General features: G+C 53.0%; 1 protein-coding gene across 1 annotated transcript in view; it reads left to right on the plus strand.

Moving 5' to 3' along the window:
• Window positions 1–2,897: 2,897 nt before the first annotated feature.
• The window catches only part of MMP17 (matrix metallopeptidase 17), a 50,770-nt gene continuing 34,274 nt past the window's right edge, over window positions 2,898–19,393 (plus strand). The window contains exon 1 of the mRNA XM_084538809.1: window positions 2,898–3,229. Coding sequence (XP_084394935.1) covers window positions 3,101–3,229 — 129 coding nt within the window. The 5' untranslated portion in view covers window positions 2,898–3,100. The remainder of the gene's footprint in view (window positions 3,230–19,393) is intronic.

Below are 19,393 nucleotides of genomic sequence, written 5' to 3' on the forward strand. Positions count from 1 at the left end.
CGAGGTGGGGGTTGGCCTGTTCTCCCACGTGCCTGGTGACAGGACGAGGGGGAATGGGCTTAAGTTGAGCCAGGGGAGTTTTAGGTTAGATGTTAGGAAGAACTTCTTTACAGAAAGGGTTGTGAGGCATTGGAACAGGCTGCCCAGGGAAGTGGTGGAGTCACCATCCCTGGAAGTCTTCAAAAGACGCTTAGATGTAGAGCTTAGGGATATGGTTTAGTGGAGGGCTGTTAGCGTTAGGTTGGAGGTTGGACTCGATGACCTTGAGGTCTCTTCCAACCTAGAAAATTCTGTGATTCTGTGATTCTGTGATAGAATTTATTATTGGTATCATAATTTGTGAGATAGTTTTTGATTAACATGCAGAAGTCTGCCATCTTGTCATTTATAAGTGCTTGCTAAATATGCTTACAAATTTGCTGGGAATTGATTAGAATAGCTGTAGGGAGTAGACAAAACATCTACTTGTATGGTGTATATAATTTTTTACATTGCAAGTCCTCCCCAACAGGTATTGGTACCAAGGAATAGATAGGACTTTGGGGTTTTTGTGTGTACTTTTTTTTTTGTTTGTTTGTTTTGTTTTTGTGTTTTGTTTTTTTTTTTTTGAACGTTGCTCAGGGCCATCTGAGCATCTTCTCCATCAAAAGGTGCCCCTGCCAGGCAGGGTGGAGCTCATTCCTGGTGTGCTGCAGGCTGGTGGCTGTGCAGAGGTGTTAGGCCAGGCTTTGCATGATGCTCCTTAGCAGGAGGATGGAGCCACTGGCACCTGGGTCGAGTCTGCTGCAGGAAAACCCACAGAACTCTGCAGTTACAGCCTGTGACTGAGTGTAGAGCAGAAAAGTGAGAAATGCTTGTGGGAAAAGTATTCTCTTGCAACACTCAGGTTTGAGTATATTTGAGATTGGGTAGAAATTGGTGTGTGCTTGCATTCGGTGCCACAGGAAAGAAACAAAAAGGATTAAACTCCATTCGCCATGGAGCAGAGCCCTCTGCTCGCCCTGTTGTCAGTCTGCTTCAAACACCCGCTCTGATGGAAGCTGCAAATTTGTTGTCCCTGATGTGCTGCTATGAGGGAGGGTGGCTGAGGAGGTGAAGATAAAATGGTTGCATGCGCCCTGAAGCCTCGACCCCTTGAAGAGAAGAGCAAAGCTCCACCAGACAGAGCAGGCTCAGCCTTTATCTTTGGTCCTGCAGCTCCCAGGCTGCCCACAACAATCCTTCATCCTTCATTGCTCTGCTCTGCAAAATGGGAGCAAAGGTTGGGGTGGAGCGTGGAGCATCTTCCAGAAGAAGTTTGTGCCTGTTGCTGGGGTCAGTGAACCTGCACCAGCCCTGCTGCCCATGTCCTCCTGAGGATATCTGCGATCTGCCTGCAGCTGTGTCAGCTGCCAAGAGAAATGACCTCTTGCAAGACGAGATTCGGGAGCTACTTAGCAGGAAATTATCCTTGTGATGTTGCTAAGCAATGCCAAGCTGTTGTGACTGCCCGAGATGATGCTCCCAAGCTGGAAAAGCCAGGAGAGGTTGAGAGGTGGCGGGTGGCCCTGCTCGGAGCAGTGCATTCTGGAGGCCAGCAGGTAACAGTTGGCATCCTGGGGCTGGCACGGCAGCTGTTGGAAGCGAGAAACATCTCCCCCGAGAGCAGCGGCAGCTGCAGAAGGGAAAGGACAAAGCGAGGACAGCAGGAGGTGCACCAAGGGGAGTGAGACCCTGCAGGGGGAGTACAGGGAGGAGAGGGGAGGGAGGAGAAATCACCCCCAGGGATGAGGCTTCTGCAACGGGGCAGCCCTGGGTGCCTTTGGGAATTGAAAGGAAGTGGGGAGCAGGGGCTGCCAGCCCATCCCCGGGCGCTTTGGAAACCTACAGAGCCCAGCGCTAGGGCTTGCTGTGCTGGTGAAGTTAAACTTTGCTTCAGCGAGCTTCAGCAAAGCTCTCGAGGTAACAGCTCTCGAGCTACCTTAGTAGCTGTAGTCAGTGAGGCTCCAAGCCCTGTAATCCTGTTCCCACCCCCAGATCTTCTCGCACTGGAGCAGTAATTTCAGCCCAGCTCATAGTGGCACTGGGGATTGTGGTCTTCCTCTCAGTTCTTGTTAACCAATTTCCTTTGGACAAAAATCCCCTCTTTGCTCTAGCCCTGCCTGATATTAAATATCTCCAGAAGTAGGTACACGTCAGTGCTGAATTAATCTATTTGTGCAGAAGGTATCATATCAATGTTCATTACAATTCTGCCCCAGCAGCATCTAGAAGAAGCCCTTTTTCATCTCTACGTTTTTTCTTTTTCCCTTCCATTCCCTTCCCTTCCCCTTTTCCACCTTTTTTCCTCTTTTCCCTTACATTTGCAGTCTCTTTTTTAAAACAACTTCAGAGGTACTTTCCAAAGCTGTTGAGTATATAAATGTGCTAATAGGACGTGGGGAGTGTGGACACTGCTCATGAGCACGTTTTTCACCCTCAGCCTGGGGACGCTGGGGGTGTCTGGGTGCCCCCCACCACTGGGGTGCCCCCCTAGGTGGGGACGTCCGGGGCTGCACAGCCCCCCGCGGCACACCCGCACTGGGAACCGGCCAGAACCGAGCAGAAACGGTGATGTTTGAAAGCGGAGAGGTGGCGCAAGGTGCCCTTAGGGGCCGAGAGCCTTCCTGCGAGCAACCGAGCAGGGCTGAACCGAGCCGCAGCGCGCCGCGCTCAGGCTGCGCGGTGCTCGGCGCTGCACAGCACCCCGCTGCCAGCGCTCCGCACAGCCCCCTCCCCGCCGGAGCGCGGCACCGCCTCCCTCATTAGCATCCTTCCTCCTCCTCCTCCTCCTCCTCCTCTTGCCGGCGGCCGGGCGCAGAGGGGTGCATGGCAGCAGCAGCCCAGCCGCGCTCCGCTCCGCTCCCCGCGCAACTCGCGCGCCGGGCGGGGGGGGCGATGTGAGCGCGCCCCCGGAGCCGCGCCCCCGGCTGGGAGCGGAGCGGAGCCCCCCGCGCCCGGCGGCGGCCGCAGCGCGGATGTTGCGCGGAGCCCCGCGGCCCGGCGGAGCCCAGCGCGGGGCCGGGCCCTGCCCGGGGGGGCGGCGGCGGCGGCGGCGGCGGGAGGTGCGGGGCGCGGGGGGATGCTGAGCCCCGCCGGCCGGCCCCGCGCCCCCCGCCGGGGGATGCTCCTCGTCGTCGCCCTCTGGCTGGCGTGGCAGGAGGCGCCCGCGGCGCCCACCCCCGCGGCGGACGACATCAGCCGGGGAGTTGTGAGTACCGCGGGCCCCCGCTCCTCTCGCCCCCTCCCACCTCTCGACCTCCCTCTTTTTCCCCTCTCCTCTTTCCCGACCGGCTCCGGCGGCTGGAGATGCTCCGGTGCCCTCCAGCTGGCACCCCCCGGCACCCCCCGCACGCCTCCTCCCTTAGCACCCGGTGTCCCCCTCCGGCCAGCACCCCCCAGAGGTTGCGGTCCCCAGGCACCCACGGAATCCGGTGTCCCCCCGCCTTGTGCCCGCTGTGTCGTGCCCCCCCCTTGTGCCCTGTGCATCCCCTTGCAGCCATAACCCCCCACGCCCCAAGTTTCCCCCAGCCCTGTGCCCACGGGGCAATGGCCCCAGCAGCGCTTCCACCCGGATGGCAATTTTTCTGGCACTAGGAAAGGGCTGCCCCCTCCCAAAGACTCTCCGCCCGTGGTGGTGGCACAGGGATTGGCAGCAGGTGAGGTGAAGTGGCACGTTTGGAGGCAATGCCAGCCCTGGGCCAGGGTCCGGCTCAGGGCTGAGGTAGGGGATGCTCTGTGCGGGCAGGGGGCAGAGGGATGTGGTGCTTCACCCACCTGGGCGTGCTCGTGGTTCCCCTTCTCTGCACGCAGGTGCCTACTCCGCTTGCAGGGAGAGGGCAGGTTTCTAGCAGGCAGCAAGTTTCAGCTCGTGTCCCTCGCACATCACGGTGGCAGCAGGTCCATGTGGCTTCATGGGGAGAGCCCGAGGCTTTTCTCTTGGAGGAAGAAAAGTTTCCTGCAGCTGAAGCCAGCCACAGCGAGAGGAGACCTCGGCGCAGGGAGGAGAATCCCCATGACCCCAGCACACCCAGCTGTGGGGAAGCCGGCTGCCGCTGGGCATGGGCAAGCAGTTCTGGGGCTGGACCCGCCTCTTTGGAGAAATTCCCTGAAATTCAGCAAATTTCAAACATCTGCCTGCGTGCCGCTGTGAAGGAGGGAGGGAGGCTTTTGCGGCACGGCAGGGTTACCTAACGAGGGAGGCTCGCACAGAGCAGTGCGCCAGGACGCTGCCGCTGCCACCGCCAAGCGTTGCTCCCACTCCCAGGCTGCTTCCCCAGCCCCTGCCTGGGCTCTGGGGAGGACAAAGGATGTCCTTCCCCCTCAGTTCCTGGCGGAATAGGAAATGTGGGGAAAATGAGGCACATCTGCATTATTACAGTGCATTTGCTTCCCTCTGTAACCAAATGTTAAAGCTGGGATTAATATTTAATGCAAACAGCACATAAATTGGTGTATTCTGCCCCAATCAATTTGACTCAAACTTCATCTTTGACCTGCTTTTACCCTTGCTACCCTCTGTGCTGCACGCAGCTTTAACAGGTTAAGTGTTAACACTCGAGGGGACTTATTAGTTACTGCTGACAACCCTCGGGCATCAAGGTACTTTTTGTCCTGGGCCAAATCTGAGCAGTTCAAACCCGTGCCAGAGAACTGGGCAGAGCTGGGGCTGTCTCGGGAAGGAAGGGTGCCAGGGACGGTGAGAGCTATGCGGAGGCGAATGTGGGTGAAGGGAGGTACCGAGGGCTGTGAGACCCAGCCCTGTTTTGGCTGGGCAGTAGGGACTGGATGATGCTCGATGCGCATCTCGGTGATTTCTCCCCTCCCATGGGTGTGCTTGCTGGGGCAAATCCATCTCTCTGGCTTGTGGCGGCATGGGAGGGAGTAGGACTGGACTGACTGTAAAGCAGGTCTGTGCTCGTGAGCAGCAGGGAGCAGAAAATGCCAGGTGTTTTCGGAGGTGTTTGTCAGGAAAATACCAATGTGGGGGAAGTGAGCACTTTCAGAGTAATTATTTGACATCCACCTTATGAAGCAACTAAGAAATTAAAGATCTGTGATGCATTTCATCCAAATATTTGAAAACTAGGAAGCATGAAACCATGGCAATCGAAAGCTCCGCTAACCTTTGAAAATCATATCCAGTGGTTCTCTGCAGCAAATAGAGCACAATGTCAACACAGCTCCTGCGTTCAAAATACCCCCCCAGCAGCTGCAACACTTTCTGCGTCGAGCAGGGCTGTGCCTCCGAGCTGCGTGCCCTGCTCCAGTCCTGCACGGCTTTGGGTTGGATGAAACAGCGATGCTGGGCCAAATTAAAGTTCAGCAAAAGGAACGAGGGCTATAATTCAATGGCAGCTCCTGTTAGAGTGCTGCCCAAAGCAATATAATCCTGACTGATTCTACAGATTTCATCACCAGTTGAATATCCTGCCCAGTTTATAAATCTAGCTTGATTATTAATATTTTTATTATTACCCATTAGCTGCTCTAACAAAGAGAGCATAAAATAGCAGGTGGAATGAAGCTTGACTTGAGTCTTTTCCTTGAATTTTAGCAGATTGGGTCTGAGATTTACTACTTTACTATTTGCACTGCTGCCTTTCCTACGATGAACCCCTCACACCCCCCTCACTGGCACGCTGAAAACCAGGGGTACCCGCAGCCGTCCCAAATTGCATCTTTTTATGGCTGTTTGACTCATGAGTCTCAGGGGCCCGGGCAGCAAGAACTTCACACACGTTAGCAGTAACCGAGTAATGAGAGCTCTGCCTCCGCTGGGCTTTGAACCAGGTCTGGAGGGAGGGCTGCCTTCAGCTTTCAGTTTTTGTAAGAGCCGGTGCAATGCGATCTGTGTTGACCCGGAGACGCGCCGGCTTGAAAACGAGCCTAATGTTGAACCTCCTGTAGCTCCTGTGGCTGGGCTGCCTTACCACTGCTGCGGGTCCTGGTGGGGAATGAGGTGTGGGTCGAAGCTGAGCAAGCTTTGTCCCGAGGGAGAGGCTTCACCATGGTGCTGGGGCCGTGGTAGTGGTGGTGGCATCATGAGATCAGCCTGCATGGATGCGGGCTCTGCAGGTGACAAGGGACGTGGAAGTACCAGGGAAGATTTAGTTTGGGTAGGAGAGCGTGGGTGCAAGGAAGCTGAGTGTGAGCCTCTTCTTCTTGACTGCGTAGCTGAGGGTGACAGGGAAGGTTTGCCCATGCTCCCCAGGCGTTTCCCCAGCTGGGGCTCACTGGGCATTCCTGGGCGCTTGCGTATGAGCGATGCCTCCCGCTCACAATGCTGGTCTGTGTTGTTACTGGAGGAGTTGCTCCCAGGGGATGGAGGCATTTGCATTCATCGGTGGAGGCCCCGGACCACGTCCCCCTGCAGTCCCAAGCAGCTCTTTGTTCGGGGCAGGGCCCTCGCCTTTGTGGCCGCTTCTTATTTGAATGACAAGGATGTGCTGGGGGAGAGCGGGGAGGCGCTGAGCCCCCCTGGTGGGCTGGGGACACACAGAGGTTCCTCTGTCCCCACGTCGGGGAGCGAGGCACGAGAGAGAGGGCTACAGAGCAGCCTGTGCCCTGCACCTCCCAGGTGCTGGATTTCAAAGCAAATCCCATCCCTGCTGGGGAGATGGGCCCTGGTTTGGTGTTTCAGTGGTGCTTGCTCTGGCTCTGGAGCAGCTGAGGAACCGGAGCATCCATTTACCCCATTCCTGATCCCACTCAGCTGGGAGCTTTCCTGAATTGCCCCATGGCAGCATCGGGGGCAGGGCACAGCCCCACCGAGGCACAGCGGGTGGTCTGGCTCAGGGTTTGGGACAATTAGCCCTTTGCAGCAAAACCCTAGTGTGGAGTTAAGCTGTTCCTTCTAGTGAGAAACTACCAGACGGGTAGTGTTCTGTTTCTGCTAATGGGGAAATTAAAAATTGATAATCCCAGTTGGAGCTTCCTTCAGCCTTCTGAAATGGCAAGTGTTGCAGGACAAAATAGTAGGTTCCCTAAACAACAATGCATTCAGGCCAGCTGCATAGGGACGAGGAGCTTTGCTTGGCCCCTCTGCCATAAAAGCACTGCCTTCCAGCACAGAGCTGTGCCCATCCCAGGTTCATGAATTCCCTCCAAGAAAGCTTAAGCTACCATGGAAAAAAAAAAATGCTGCTGGTTACATTTTAAGGTACCTCTTGAAGCCAAAGTACAATGCAAACTAAATTGGCTTGACAAAAGGCTGGCTGGAAGCTTCCAAATAGACAGGCTCCTGTGAAAGCATTTAATCTGGTATTAAAGCCCTGGCTGGTTTGAACTGCTATTTCCTTTTCAGATATGAGTTCCCCAGACCTTGAGATACAGTAATGCAATTTTGTCCCATGCTTGGCTGCTATTGTGGGCCCAGCCGTGTGAATTACCCGGGGTAGTTAAGCTAAATTACCCGCTTTAATGTCACTGGGGGCTTTCCCATGCCTGGGGGAGCAGTGCTGGCGATGAAGCAGGCAAGCCCTCGCCTGGCTGGGTGCTGCTGTCCAAACTGTGCCTGGTGTCCTCGGGGTGGGCCAGGATGTATCCAAGGGTCCTGGGACCAAAACTCTCCTCCCTGAGCTGTGACCCGGCTTGGTGGAGGGTGGGAAGGAGCTGTGCCCCTTTGCCATTCTATTTCCCCTAAAATCATCGTGGTGTTCATGCAGTGGAGGTCGCTGTCTGTACCTGACTCAGCCACATCGCTCCTGCAGGATTTTATTATACTCCCTCATTAAATTAACTTGCAAAGAGGTGATGCGAAGCATGGCATGTTCCCATCCCTGCTGTGTCCGGCCAGGGCTCTCCCAGCCCGGCGCCTGCGGCTGGCAGTGAGCTCCAGGAGCTGCCTGCCACAGACATGGGTGTGACATGGGTGACGCTGTCACAAAAGCAGGCTCTCGGATGTCCCCGACACCCTGCTTTGTCCCCGCGAGTTCATTAGCGCTAGCAGCTCGCAGTGAGTCATCGCTGGGCCGTGTGCTAATTTCTCATTATTTACTCATTGGCAAAACCGCTGCAGGAATGAACTGTGCGGCTCGGAAAGGTCACACTGCAACAGAAGAAACCTTTATTTCTGGAGTGCTGCGAGAGAGGGCACATGCCCAGCCGGGACCTTGGGGCTCATCTGGCCTCATGGGGGGGACAACGTGGGAGGGAAGAGCCCTGCTCCTAAATGCAGCACATCCTGTGCAGCCCAACAGCACGTGGGAAGCCTGGGCCACCTCCTTGTCACTCCCAAGAACCTCTTGGTTAGGGAAGAGTTGCACTCGAAAGGCAAGGAATTGCTTTCAAAATAACCTGAGATCTGACAGCAATAGTTCTCAAAATGCTTTCTTTAATCAAAATCGCTTTAAATGGGTAGATTTGGGAGTTTCAGAAGCTCTTCCCAATGCGCGCGTGCATCTGCATGTGTCTTCTTTGTCCCAGATTTTTATGAGGATTGTCTCTGATTTCTGGGTCAGAGAATTAAGAGATTTGATGTTACATTAAAAAAACACACCAAACCACATATGCGAAGTTAAATCCAGTGCAAAAAACAAAGCAGGCGTGTGGGGGCGAGGGAAGAAGCTGCTGAAGTCGAGCAGAACTGGAGAATTTTAGATGAGCGTCATGAGAAACTGCCTCAGACAACAGGTTTCTTCAGAGAGAAGTCCTGCGGTGACTGACACGGAGTAAATACCAGAGTTCACCAAGGAGTGTGGTCTTCAGATGACACTGACGGTTTGATTAGCCATGGTGACTTAATAGAAGTCATCTGATTAAATCTGAGGAATTTCCTGCATCAGAGCACACCATGGGCACAGAAAATCATTCTTCCAAGAAATCTGGAGATGATCTACAGTGCCCAGCAAGAACAATCCCAATAAGGTGATTTGGAAAGTGGCAGAATATTTGTGGGTGTGGGGTTTCTTTTTTTTTTTCTTTCTATTTTTTCCAGAGGGATTTTATGCCTGTTGACTGTCAGTGGTCAGGCGGAGTTGTTCACATCATCTGACATATTATTTCATCCTGACAATATTGATCTTTTGGGTGAAAAAAGCAATTTTACCTGTGTCACAGGGTCCTTGCTGGAAGGTGATGGACATGTTTGGATTATATTGTCTTGTTATTTAACAAACCCTGAATGGCATCCCCTGCGGCTCAGCTCCCAGCTGCTGAAGATCACCCAACAGACAGGCTCTGCTGTTACATCCTCAGTTTACTCTGCAGTTCGAGTTCATCTTTTGAAACCTCCCTATGCACATTCTTCTTTCAGGCGCCACACAAAATCTTTCATCATCCAAAATACAAGAAGGAGATAAGATGTCTTGACTGTTTCAACAGAGATCTGAAATACCCTTTGCAGCCGCTGTCCTGGGTTGTGTAGGTTGCCTGTCCTGCACTGCAGTGGAGGCACCTAACCCTTGTACAGTTTCCCAAGGGCCCCCATCCCAAACCATCCAGCTCTGGACTTTTTCCACCTTTCTTCTCACCAAGTGACCCTTGCTGGAGATGGCAGATTTTTAACAGAGCAAAAGGAAGCTTCTTGGGTTGTCAGCATTTGGGGACCTCACCATCTGAGGGTTTTTTGAGGTTCAGGGAGCAGATCTGGGAGCGCGGTTGGGACCAAGTGACTTTGGAGGGGCCTGAATGGGATAAAAAATGGGAGAGACGAGTGTGCAAGGAAGGCAGTCCCACGGGATCCTTTCCAAGCAGCAAGCTGGACACACTCATTTGAAGGAGGGTTCACGTGGCTGGCAGCTACAGGCTGTCCAAACCACCACACCTCTCGGCAGTACTGCTTGTTCTCAGACTTGGATGGTCGGTGTATCGCTCAACCCTTCATAACAACTCATGTTTATCAGCAGGATGTCACACACAAAAGTACTAGGGCTGGTGTCCCAACTGAATTGCACCTCAGAAGGCTGCTGCTTGCTTTTCATATCTTGCTGAGTGAGAGAGAAATAAAGCAGTCTCTCCTGGTTTTCCTGAGCCCACTGTGAGGGATCTTCTCCAGAGGCATTACAGCCACCCAGCAGTCCTTGTATCCCAGCTGGAGCCTTGCCCAGGCTTGGTGCATGGTGGGGACTGTGGTGAGGTCTCTGGTCCTGTTCCACCTCATTCCCTGTGTTTGGTTAATTGTCACTGTCCCTCTGGCATGTCTGCTACCAGAAGGGTGGCCGGCGATGCTGCTTGAGAAGCGTCTTTGCTTCTTTGAAGTCTTCTCTGCATGAAATTGGCTTTTGTTTGTCATGTTTGTTCTCCGTTTTGTTGTCCCTTGGCAAATTCCCCGTTGCTCTGTACCAAACCCATGTATTTTGCTGTTTCTACTTTTGCACCCTTCATGTCAGAGATGCTTTTCAGTGCAAAAGTAAAAGGGAATGGGAGCCCCCTCACAGACACACTTGTGAAATGGCAATGTGTTTGATAGGAAAGCACAGCTGAGGAGAGCTGGGTGTTTTGGGACTTTCACCACATTTTGTTTATGCTGAAGAAATGTATCCTCCAGGCCTGATCAATGAGACTCTGAAACGAGGAATAATCTTGCTTGGCCTCAGCCAGCACTAAAGTGTACAGCAATCCCGTTCCTCCTCCCGGGCTGGATGCATGTCATATTGCATGACAGAATGACAGCCCCGTCAGACAATCTGCTGCTGTTTTGGCGTTTCTAATACACCTCATGCTTTGGTATGTACTCACTCAGTGTCCAGCAAGATCAAGATAATCTAGAGGAAATCAGCTGTTGTGCTCCAGGGCCCCGACAGGCAGTGATCGGGGAGATCTGAGTAGTCTTCTGCAAGCTCACCTGGATTCAAAAACTCCCCCAAGAAGATCTTATATTAATTTTTCTGTGCTCAGAACCATGAGCGCCAGGTACCTGAGAGACTAGACGTGTGGTCATTGACCAAATTGTGTGGCTCTACAAAAGGCAACCTGGGCTCCAAGCACTGAGCAGCCCAAGAGCCCCTCTCACGTGTTTTTATGAAACCTGGGCTCTAAACAAGGGGATGAGTAAATTTGTAATGATGCTGCATCTCCTCACCGGTTGCACCTCCTCATTTCCTCACCGGTTTCACAAGAGGCCTGGCACCGTGTCTCTTGGTGTGGGCGCTGGCGGGCACTGCTCCCTTTTATCTTTTGTCTGAGTGGGTGCTATACATTTGCTGGTGTCGGAGGTAAAACAGTCTAAATCCTGGCTTGCAGCTCTCCCAGGTAATGCCCTGAAGTGGCTTCTGCCTCCTGGACACTGGGAGATGAGCTGGCTGACACCTGGGTCGGGGTAGGTGAGTCCCTTTGGGTCTGCTCTGCAAAGTCCATGGGCTGAGCCGGGCCTGGCCCTTCTCAGGCAGTGTTTTGTCACCAGGGGGTTTACTTTCCTCAGTCCCTCTCTTTCCAGCTGGGTCTGTCCCCACATCATGGTCTGCCTGGGGCACACCGGCACCCTGCAGACACAGCCGTTTGCCTTAGGAGCAGCTCTTCTGCTCCCTGCAGACCCTGCCTCAAGTAAAGCCGGGAGCTTTGCGGCCTGGCGCTGCGTGCCTGTGGGATGGAGGGGGTCAGCAGAGATAAGTGGTGGTGGCGGTGATGGTGCTGATGGTGATGGGTCACTCTTCCTATCCGAGGCCCCTCTCTGGAGACCTTCAGCACTAGCAGAGTACCCTCCTGCACCTAGGGGCTTTCTGGAAGCTTTCTACGGCAGGGCTTGGCAGGTGCTGCCTGGGGACACCGCTGTGTCCCCGGCGGTGTCGTGCCGGTGCCCTCTTGTGGAAACTGGGAAAATATCCGAGGAAATACGTGTGTGCTGTGCTGGGTGCAGGCATTGGGAACCTGTCCGTGGGACACAAACAGGTGCCTGCCCCTTGGTGCAGGCTTTTGGTCACTAAATCGCTGCACAGTGACAGCAGCCGTGCTTTAAGTAGGTAAAGTGTGCAAAATGATTTATGCACCATCATGCTCTAAGTCTGCAGTTTCCTCTCTGCCCCTTAGCAGACGTCTTCAGCTGTTAAAGGCAACCTGTCTCCTGCATCTCCTGGGCACTTGGCAGCTCCATTCTCTTCCATCCGTGGTTTCCTGGAAGGAAGCGTCTGTAAATTTCGGTGATACTGGTGGAGGTCATCAGTGCCAGCCCAAGGTGGGGGCCGTGCATTGTAGGAGTGGAAAGGGAGCCTGAGCTGTGGCAGCTTTGTGTCAAATTCATCTGGAGTCCTTGGGGTGACTTGCTTGCTGTCCCTGCCACATCATGCCTGTCTGTGCAATCACAGATAATCGTTTTTGCTTGTCTGCTTAGAGGAATTGTTTCTCAGGGCAAGGACATCTGCTTTCTTGTGGCTCTGGGATCATTTCTCAGCCTCTACGTTATCAAGACCCACATGGTGTCTGAACCCTGACAGTCCTGAGTGCATTTCCCTTCAGCTGTATTCCCAATGTTGAGTACAAGGAATTCAGTGCTGGGAGCCAGGCTTGTGCAGAGCCAGGTCTGAATGGGGGCAAGGAGCTGAGCCTATCTTCACGTGCTCACAGAGCCCGGATCGTATTCAGAGCCAATAGACACAACAGTAGAAATTTAATTAATGCTGCAAAAACCCTTTAAAGCAGAGTTTCTGGCAAGACTGCCAGCTCCACCATGCGAGCAGACAGGATGCCTAAGCAGCCTCTGCAGGGAACTGTCACAAAATAACAAATGTTTCTTTGCCCGGATGGTTGCGAGGACAATGGAGGCAATTGATATGGCATGATCTCCTTCTCCAGGGTAGCCTTGAACCCTAGAGAGAAAACGAACCGGCAGCCAGCTCCCAGCACATCACCCTGGGGTGCTCCAAGGAGCTGGGAGGTGTTGGTCGGCCACTGGGGGAGGCGAAGCGCCATCCTGGAACACCTGGGAAGGGCGCAGGGTCTGGGCATCATCTGTGGGTGCTGGGGTACAAACGCAGCAGAGGCTGTGCGCCCAGGCTTCCTTATCTTCAAGGGCCATAAGGGCCTATTAGATAGAAAAAGGGAGTTCCTGCTCTTCATTAAGGATCACAAAGGACTGAGTTGTTTCCACGGCATCCACCCAGCCGAAGGACGAAGCAGAGCCAGCACTGCGCTCTCCCCGGGCCAGGCTGGCAGGCGCAGGAGCTGACCTCGGGATGAGCAGCCACTGGAGCAGCTGCAAACAAATCCTTTAAGGACTCTCCTGACATAAATAAACATGGAAAATAAATGAAGTCCCCGGCATACTGCCCTCAGCTGATGGGAAACAAGCTGCATTACCATCGCAGTTCAGTAACCTGGAAGAGCTTCAAAAGCAACCTGCTCACCAGCCCTGGGAGCCAGGGGAAAGTGGAGAGCTGCTTGGGACTGTGCAAAACAGGATTAGGAAACGTGACAGAGCGCTAAACAGTGCGGGGAGAAAGTACTCAAACACAGATTTACGAGTGACGATGGTTTTCCTATGAGGACAAGCAGAAAGAAGAGGTGGTGGATGTGCAGGGTGAAGGCGAGGGGAGGGCACCGGGTTTCTATGCTCAGCTTTGCAGCTGTGACCTGGGAACACCGCCTGTGTTCCCACAAGCAGTAATCATACTTTCTGCAGGGAAATACACTGAGAGTTAAGATGAGGTCATGTAAATCCTCCTAGAGCACTCAGTGATGCAAATCCTATCCAAAACAGTGCAGAATTAGGTGCCCAGCAAGTTAAAGGCTTTTTTTTTTGGCTGCAGGCCTCCCCAGGGATACCTCTGGCTTCAGGGTACAGGCAGCTGGCATGGGTGGGGGAGACCACAGTGGGATCACCCTCACAGGCTGATGTGCACATGTGGGACATCCTCTGGTCCCTAATGCTCACTGGGTCTTCTCTTGGGGAAACAGTTGCCAAGGGACATGTCCCACTGTTCAGGGACCTGCGAGCACACAGCCACTGCTGGCAAGAGCGTGGAGAGTCGGGAGAAATGGCAAATATTCAAGCTCCGTGACCATTCATTTTCCTTGCATTCTGTGTAGCCACAGGCAGGCATGGTGAGAATGATATGGATTTTAGTTTTTAAAACTGAGAATTTGTCTGGTTGTTGGGTACAAATCTGCAAGAAGGAGAAGCTTGTTTTCATTGCAGAAATCTCCCGGGGCTTTTGCAAGTTTTGTCTCCCTTGCCCCATCCCCTGGAGCCGCTGGGCAGTGAGGAATGTCTCCCCATTGGGGTGTGAGCAGGGAACTTCTGCCTCCCACTCGCTCCCCACTCTGTGCCGGTGCTGGAGGCATCGCTGCACGCTGGGCTGCTGTGTCCTGCTGCGACCTTTTGCAATCTGTCTCTGCCCCACGTGTTTTACGGATGGGGAATCATCGCTTCCTTTCTATGGTGAAGTCCTTTGGCGGTGACAAATGGGAAGTGCGGCTCATCCCACCTTCTGCAAACCTCTGGCTCCCCTATATTAACCAGCGTTTTTTCAGCCCTCCCTGAAAGCTCATCCATCGTAACAGCATCCCAACAGAGCGGCCACATTGCCATTGCTATTATTTAGGCTGCTGCATTTCTCCGGCTCTTTTTGGAACACCCCCCAGCCACCCATCTCCTGGCAGTGCTGAGAAATGGTTGCCAGGCTCATTACTAGTGACCTGCTAATGAGCCAGGCCTCGGGACACAGGCACGCTCATCCCATGCACAACCCATGTTGTATTGGCTGCCCACAGGGATGAGGGGATATTTTGACCTGTAAATCCCATCTGGTTTATGACCTGCCTGCCTGGTTCCTTCAGGAGGGGTGCCAGAAGCTCCTCCTGGCACGGGTGGCATCGCTGGGACTGCTCCATCCAGGTCTGCATTAGCCAGGCACCAGAGACACACCGTTCCCCGTAGGTGAGCAGTGACACAGCTAATGGCTTCTGCCACTTGACAAATGTTCCCTGACACTGCCGGGGAGGTCATTGGATTTCCCCCAGAGCAATTTGTCTTCCCTTCCCTGCCACGCTTGCACTCAGCGCCGGTGAGTAGCGGGCAGCACAGCACCTGGTTCCTGAGCCATGCTGCTGATCCCAGGCACCGCCTGTCCCACAGCCCCGGGGGCGAGGAGCATTGAATCCAGCCCTGTTCACACCCTGTGTTTACAATTATGGTGGCACGTAGATGGAGAATAATCTTTTGGAGCAGCACTGGTGAGCGTGTCGCTACCGATTTGCCAAGGCAGGGAGCCTGATCGGAGGTGACAGCGGGGAAATTGGCAGAGAAGCAAGCTGCAGGCCCAGCGAGCATCCCCACGCTGCAAGGCGCTCGGTTCTGCTGCTGCCCTGCCTGCACTGGTGGGTGCGCAACGCCACGGCCAGCAGGACCTGTCCTTAGCAAAAGATTGAAACTGCTGCGAGCTTGGGAAGTTTTGTCCAGGAGTCAATACTTTTGGCCTCGCTCTCTAATGCTAAATGAAATGCTAACTTCAGCTGTTTAAAGGAAAAACAAGCAGATAAACAGAAATCTCTAAGCAACCACATAGCAAGACCTTGAAAATAAGTCTGAGTGAGATGGAAGAGTCTTGAATTTTAATGTTGGGGTCAATGCTGGGTTCATTTCCCCATGGGAAGGGGATCGTGCAGAGGGCACAGGGTGGGTGCAGAGCCCCAAGGCATCGCTCGTGCTTTCCCTGGGCTTTGCTGCCAAAGGAGCAGAGCGTGGCAATTCCGAAGCCTTCAGGAGAGTGGGAGCTGAGATCCAGGCCTGGAAGGAGGGTGCTGCTGTCAGCAGCACCACTTGGGTCCTGTTGTGCTGCTCTGCAGGGAGGTGCTTGGGCCTTTTCCAAATAGCTCCTCTGCGGACGGAGGGATGGGGTCTGCGTTTCACATCTCATCATCTGTGCGATGTGATTAATTCATCCGTCTGTTAAAACCTCCTGAAATTGGCCAATTTTGCTGAGGTTTAAAATAGATTATATCCATCTCCTAACATCGGTTTTGCAAATAACCACTTGGCAGCTTCTTAAAATGTTAAAGATAGGGGCTAGGCTGCACACTGCCAAGGAGAAGACATATTTAAAAGAGATAATATGTCTTCTGTGTGAGCCCAAATGAGGAAATAGATGTTTGTGAAGCTCTTTAAAGCATGGTTATGTCAAGAGCAAGAAGATCACATTTGTATGCAAGGTGAAGAAAGGACTAGCATTTTTATTTTCCTTCGCCTCTGAACACTTGCAATCTGCAACCAGAGAAATTGGTGGTAATTCCTGCAAACCGATCTGCCTGGGTCAAGGTGTAATTCTGAACCTTGAGTACCTTTCACTTCAAGAGAAATTCAAATGATTTGATTCTGACACCTTGGCAACCCATCACTGGAATAAACAGGGAGATAGAGACGGAATACGCAGATGGCAGCCGGAAAGCTGCATTGATCCGGGCTTCACACAGCCCTGGGAAAGGCCAACTGCTGCTTCCCCAGCACCTGGGAGCCTTTTTTCATTGATTCACCTCCGTTTTGAGTAATTGGCTTCTGCACATCAGGGCACGTGCATTAGAAAATCGGGGTTGGGTTGCTCTTTTTTGGGTGTGTGTGTTTTTTTTGTCATCTTTTTTTTTTTTTTCATTTCTTTTTGGACAATTCTCCCAGTTGTGAACAAAGGAAGAATTATGTTTTGGGTCAGGGCGTGAGGATGAGTTTGTCACAACAGGGTGGGTCCTGGCATTGTGAACAACCAGCCCCAAGCTCCTAACCCATCTCCTCACTCCCTAAACTCCTCTGTAACTACTGCAGCGTGGACTTTGACAGCCCAAATTTCTCATTGCTTTCTGAATCTTCAGCTTGCTGCCAGCCAGGACAATGCCCCTCAGCAAAGGCTGTTTGCTCCCAGGACAGTCCCAGCTCTACCGGGCTGGATTGGGCCCTTCACAGGACTGGGCAGGTGGGACTGGAGGCAACCCAGAGCATCCCCCTGCATTTTGAGGGGACACGCACTGGGTTTTGAAGGAGGGATGTGGAGGAACTTCGTGTTGCCTGAGCTTCACCTTGAAGCCATTGACTGCAAATCGCTGCTTTGCCGCTAGTTTGTTGCATCAGTTCAGAGAACTGCCAGCACCCAACGCGTAATGCCAGCTGCGCTTTCATCAGTGCCGCTGCAGAATCTGATGTTACCTTGGAGTAATGTCTTTATTCCCGGCCTGACTCACTTACAGGAGGCAGTTGCAGCGACTGCACTGCTTTCCGGGCACGGTTAGCCTGGGGGCAGGGGAGCTCCCTGCACCTCTCCCCTTCCAAAAGCAACACAGACGTAAGCAGTGCAAGCAGGTCTTGGAGAAGCAAAGGTTTCTCCCAGGTGGCAATCAGACCGATCCACTTCAATAGCTTAAAAACAGTGCCTCAGCAACCGGGAAAATATGCACATGTGCACTGTTCAGGAATGACTAATTTATTCACACACCTGGAACATAGAAACTTAAGCACCTGCTTAATTCTCATTGACCTCACTGGGTCTGGGACACAACTGCTTGCTGAAGCAAGACCGAAAGAGTGAGAGCTTCCACTGTGAGGCATCTTTTGTCTGACCCATGCATTTTTAATGCAGCCTCGCTGTGGGAATAACTGGAAGGAAGGGAAAGTAAAAGCCTGGCTGCACAGATGCCTGTGGTCCAAGTCTTGTTAGTTGTGTTGGGACAGACATTGCACAGGTGGGATTTTCTCTGTTTTTATGGGAAGGAAAAAGAGAGGTAGGCAAATGAAAAATTAAGGTGTTGTGCTGCTGTGTAATTAGGAAAGCTAGCGAGCCTTGTTAGAAAACTGGTCATTAAGCAGGTGCTGGCTGTGGGCTACAACAAGCTGCTTGCCTCTGGGGGTGAGGCTCTGCCTGCACCTCCCTGGGAGCTGTTTTGGGGGCACTGGCACTTAGCAGTTGCATGCGATCTCCCCTGTGCTGACACGCCGTGCTGGCTTTTCTCCATCTGACCCCGGTGTTGTGGTGCTGAAGGGAACACCCTTGCCCAGCTCTGGCTGTGCTGTGGGTGCCCAGAGCAGAAGGTACCAGGCAGCTGAAGGTTTCCCCTCTTTGCTGTGCAGCTCCTGTGCTGCAGGCTCGCTGCCAGGCTCTCCTGCTCGTGTGCTTGCCAGGGACCTCTCCTGGATATTGATGGTCACCACGAGATGCTCTTCTTGCACAACCTCCTCTGTTATGGCTTCTGAACGAGCACATGTGGCGTGGAGGAGATATATGGTGTTGTCTTCGGGGTACCCTGGTGCCCTATCATAGTGTCAGGCACCAAGAGGGGCTCCAAGTCTGCTGGTTTTGGAGGAATTGGTGCCTCGTGGTGCGTTAAATTATTCACAGGTAGTTTTGTTGGTGGATGGATTTAAGAGTTATGATGTACCTGTAAAAGAAAGGTTTTCAATAATGAAAAAAGGTAACAAAAAGATAAAGCTATTATAGGCACAATTAAAATGATGCATAACTATGTGTTCTCCGTGTAGCTGCTTCAGCTCTCATCCAGCTCGTTAGCCTGAGTAATCAGCCCCCAGGCTGGGTTTGCCCCTGTTCTTGCTGGAGATGCTGCAGAGCTGCCCGGAGCAGGGCAGTGTCAGGTCCCTCAAGGACAGTGCTCCTGCCTACCCCCCTTCCTCTGATTTCTGGGCTTGGAGAGTGGGCTGCTGTATGGAAAGGCAGAAGGGCAAAGTCTTAAAACTTTTTTTTTTCCATATCCTTTCATTAGCATATTCTTGGTTCAAGGCATTCACAGCCTTTGAAGAGGGCGCTGGGGGAGTTTTATACATCCTGTTATGGGAAACAGTAAATATTTCCTGCTCGCCTATTAACTAATCCACTTCTTGGCAGGGTGTAGGGAGCAGGCACAGCGCTGCAGTGCGTGACACTGGGAGCACCTCCCCCAGGAGCAGCCACCCCCCGGGAGACACGCAGTGAGCTGGTGGCCGGGGATGGAGGTAGCTACTGAGCAAAGCTGGACCAGAGCATCCCGAAACACCCTGCAGCAGCCTTTGTCCTGATGGACAGTTCAGTGTCCTGCTACCATGGGGCATATCATCTGCGAGGGATATGGGATGGGAGCCAAGCACCCTGCATGTGCCCTGCCTGGGCTGTGGGCATCCTGCTGGACTTGCACCTTGCTTGGTGGGGAGCCCTGGGTGATGGCCGTGTAGGACCTGTTGAGATCCACTCGGCCACGTAAGACCTGCTCGGTCCTTCCAACCAAGCAAGGGGAAGGACAACATCTGAGGATGCTGCCCCAGTTTTCACGAGGCATCCTGGAGATGCCTAGTTCAAAAAATGCTGCAAAAAGAGCTTGAATAATGGCATATTCAGCCAGCTCTTTAATTTAGAGGGAAAAAAAAAATATGGGGGGTGTCATCACTTCTGTATCTAGTCCCAGCTGGAGTCTGCATTGTGTTAAGTGCAAAAGTGCAAAGAAATCTCATCTCCTGCGAACTTCTTGTCTTTCC

This window comes from Aythya ferina (genome assembly GCF_964211825.1).
Source record: "Aythya ferina genome assembly, chromosome: 17".
NCBI classification, from domain to species: Eukaryota; Metazoa; Chordata; class Aves; order Anseriformes; family Anatidae; genus Aythya; species Aythya ferina.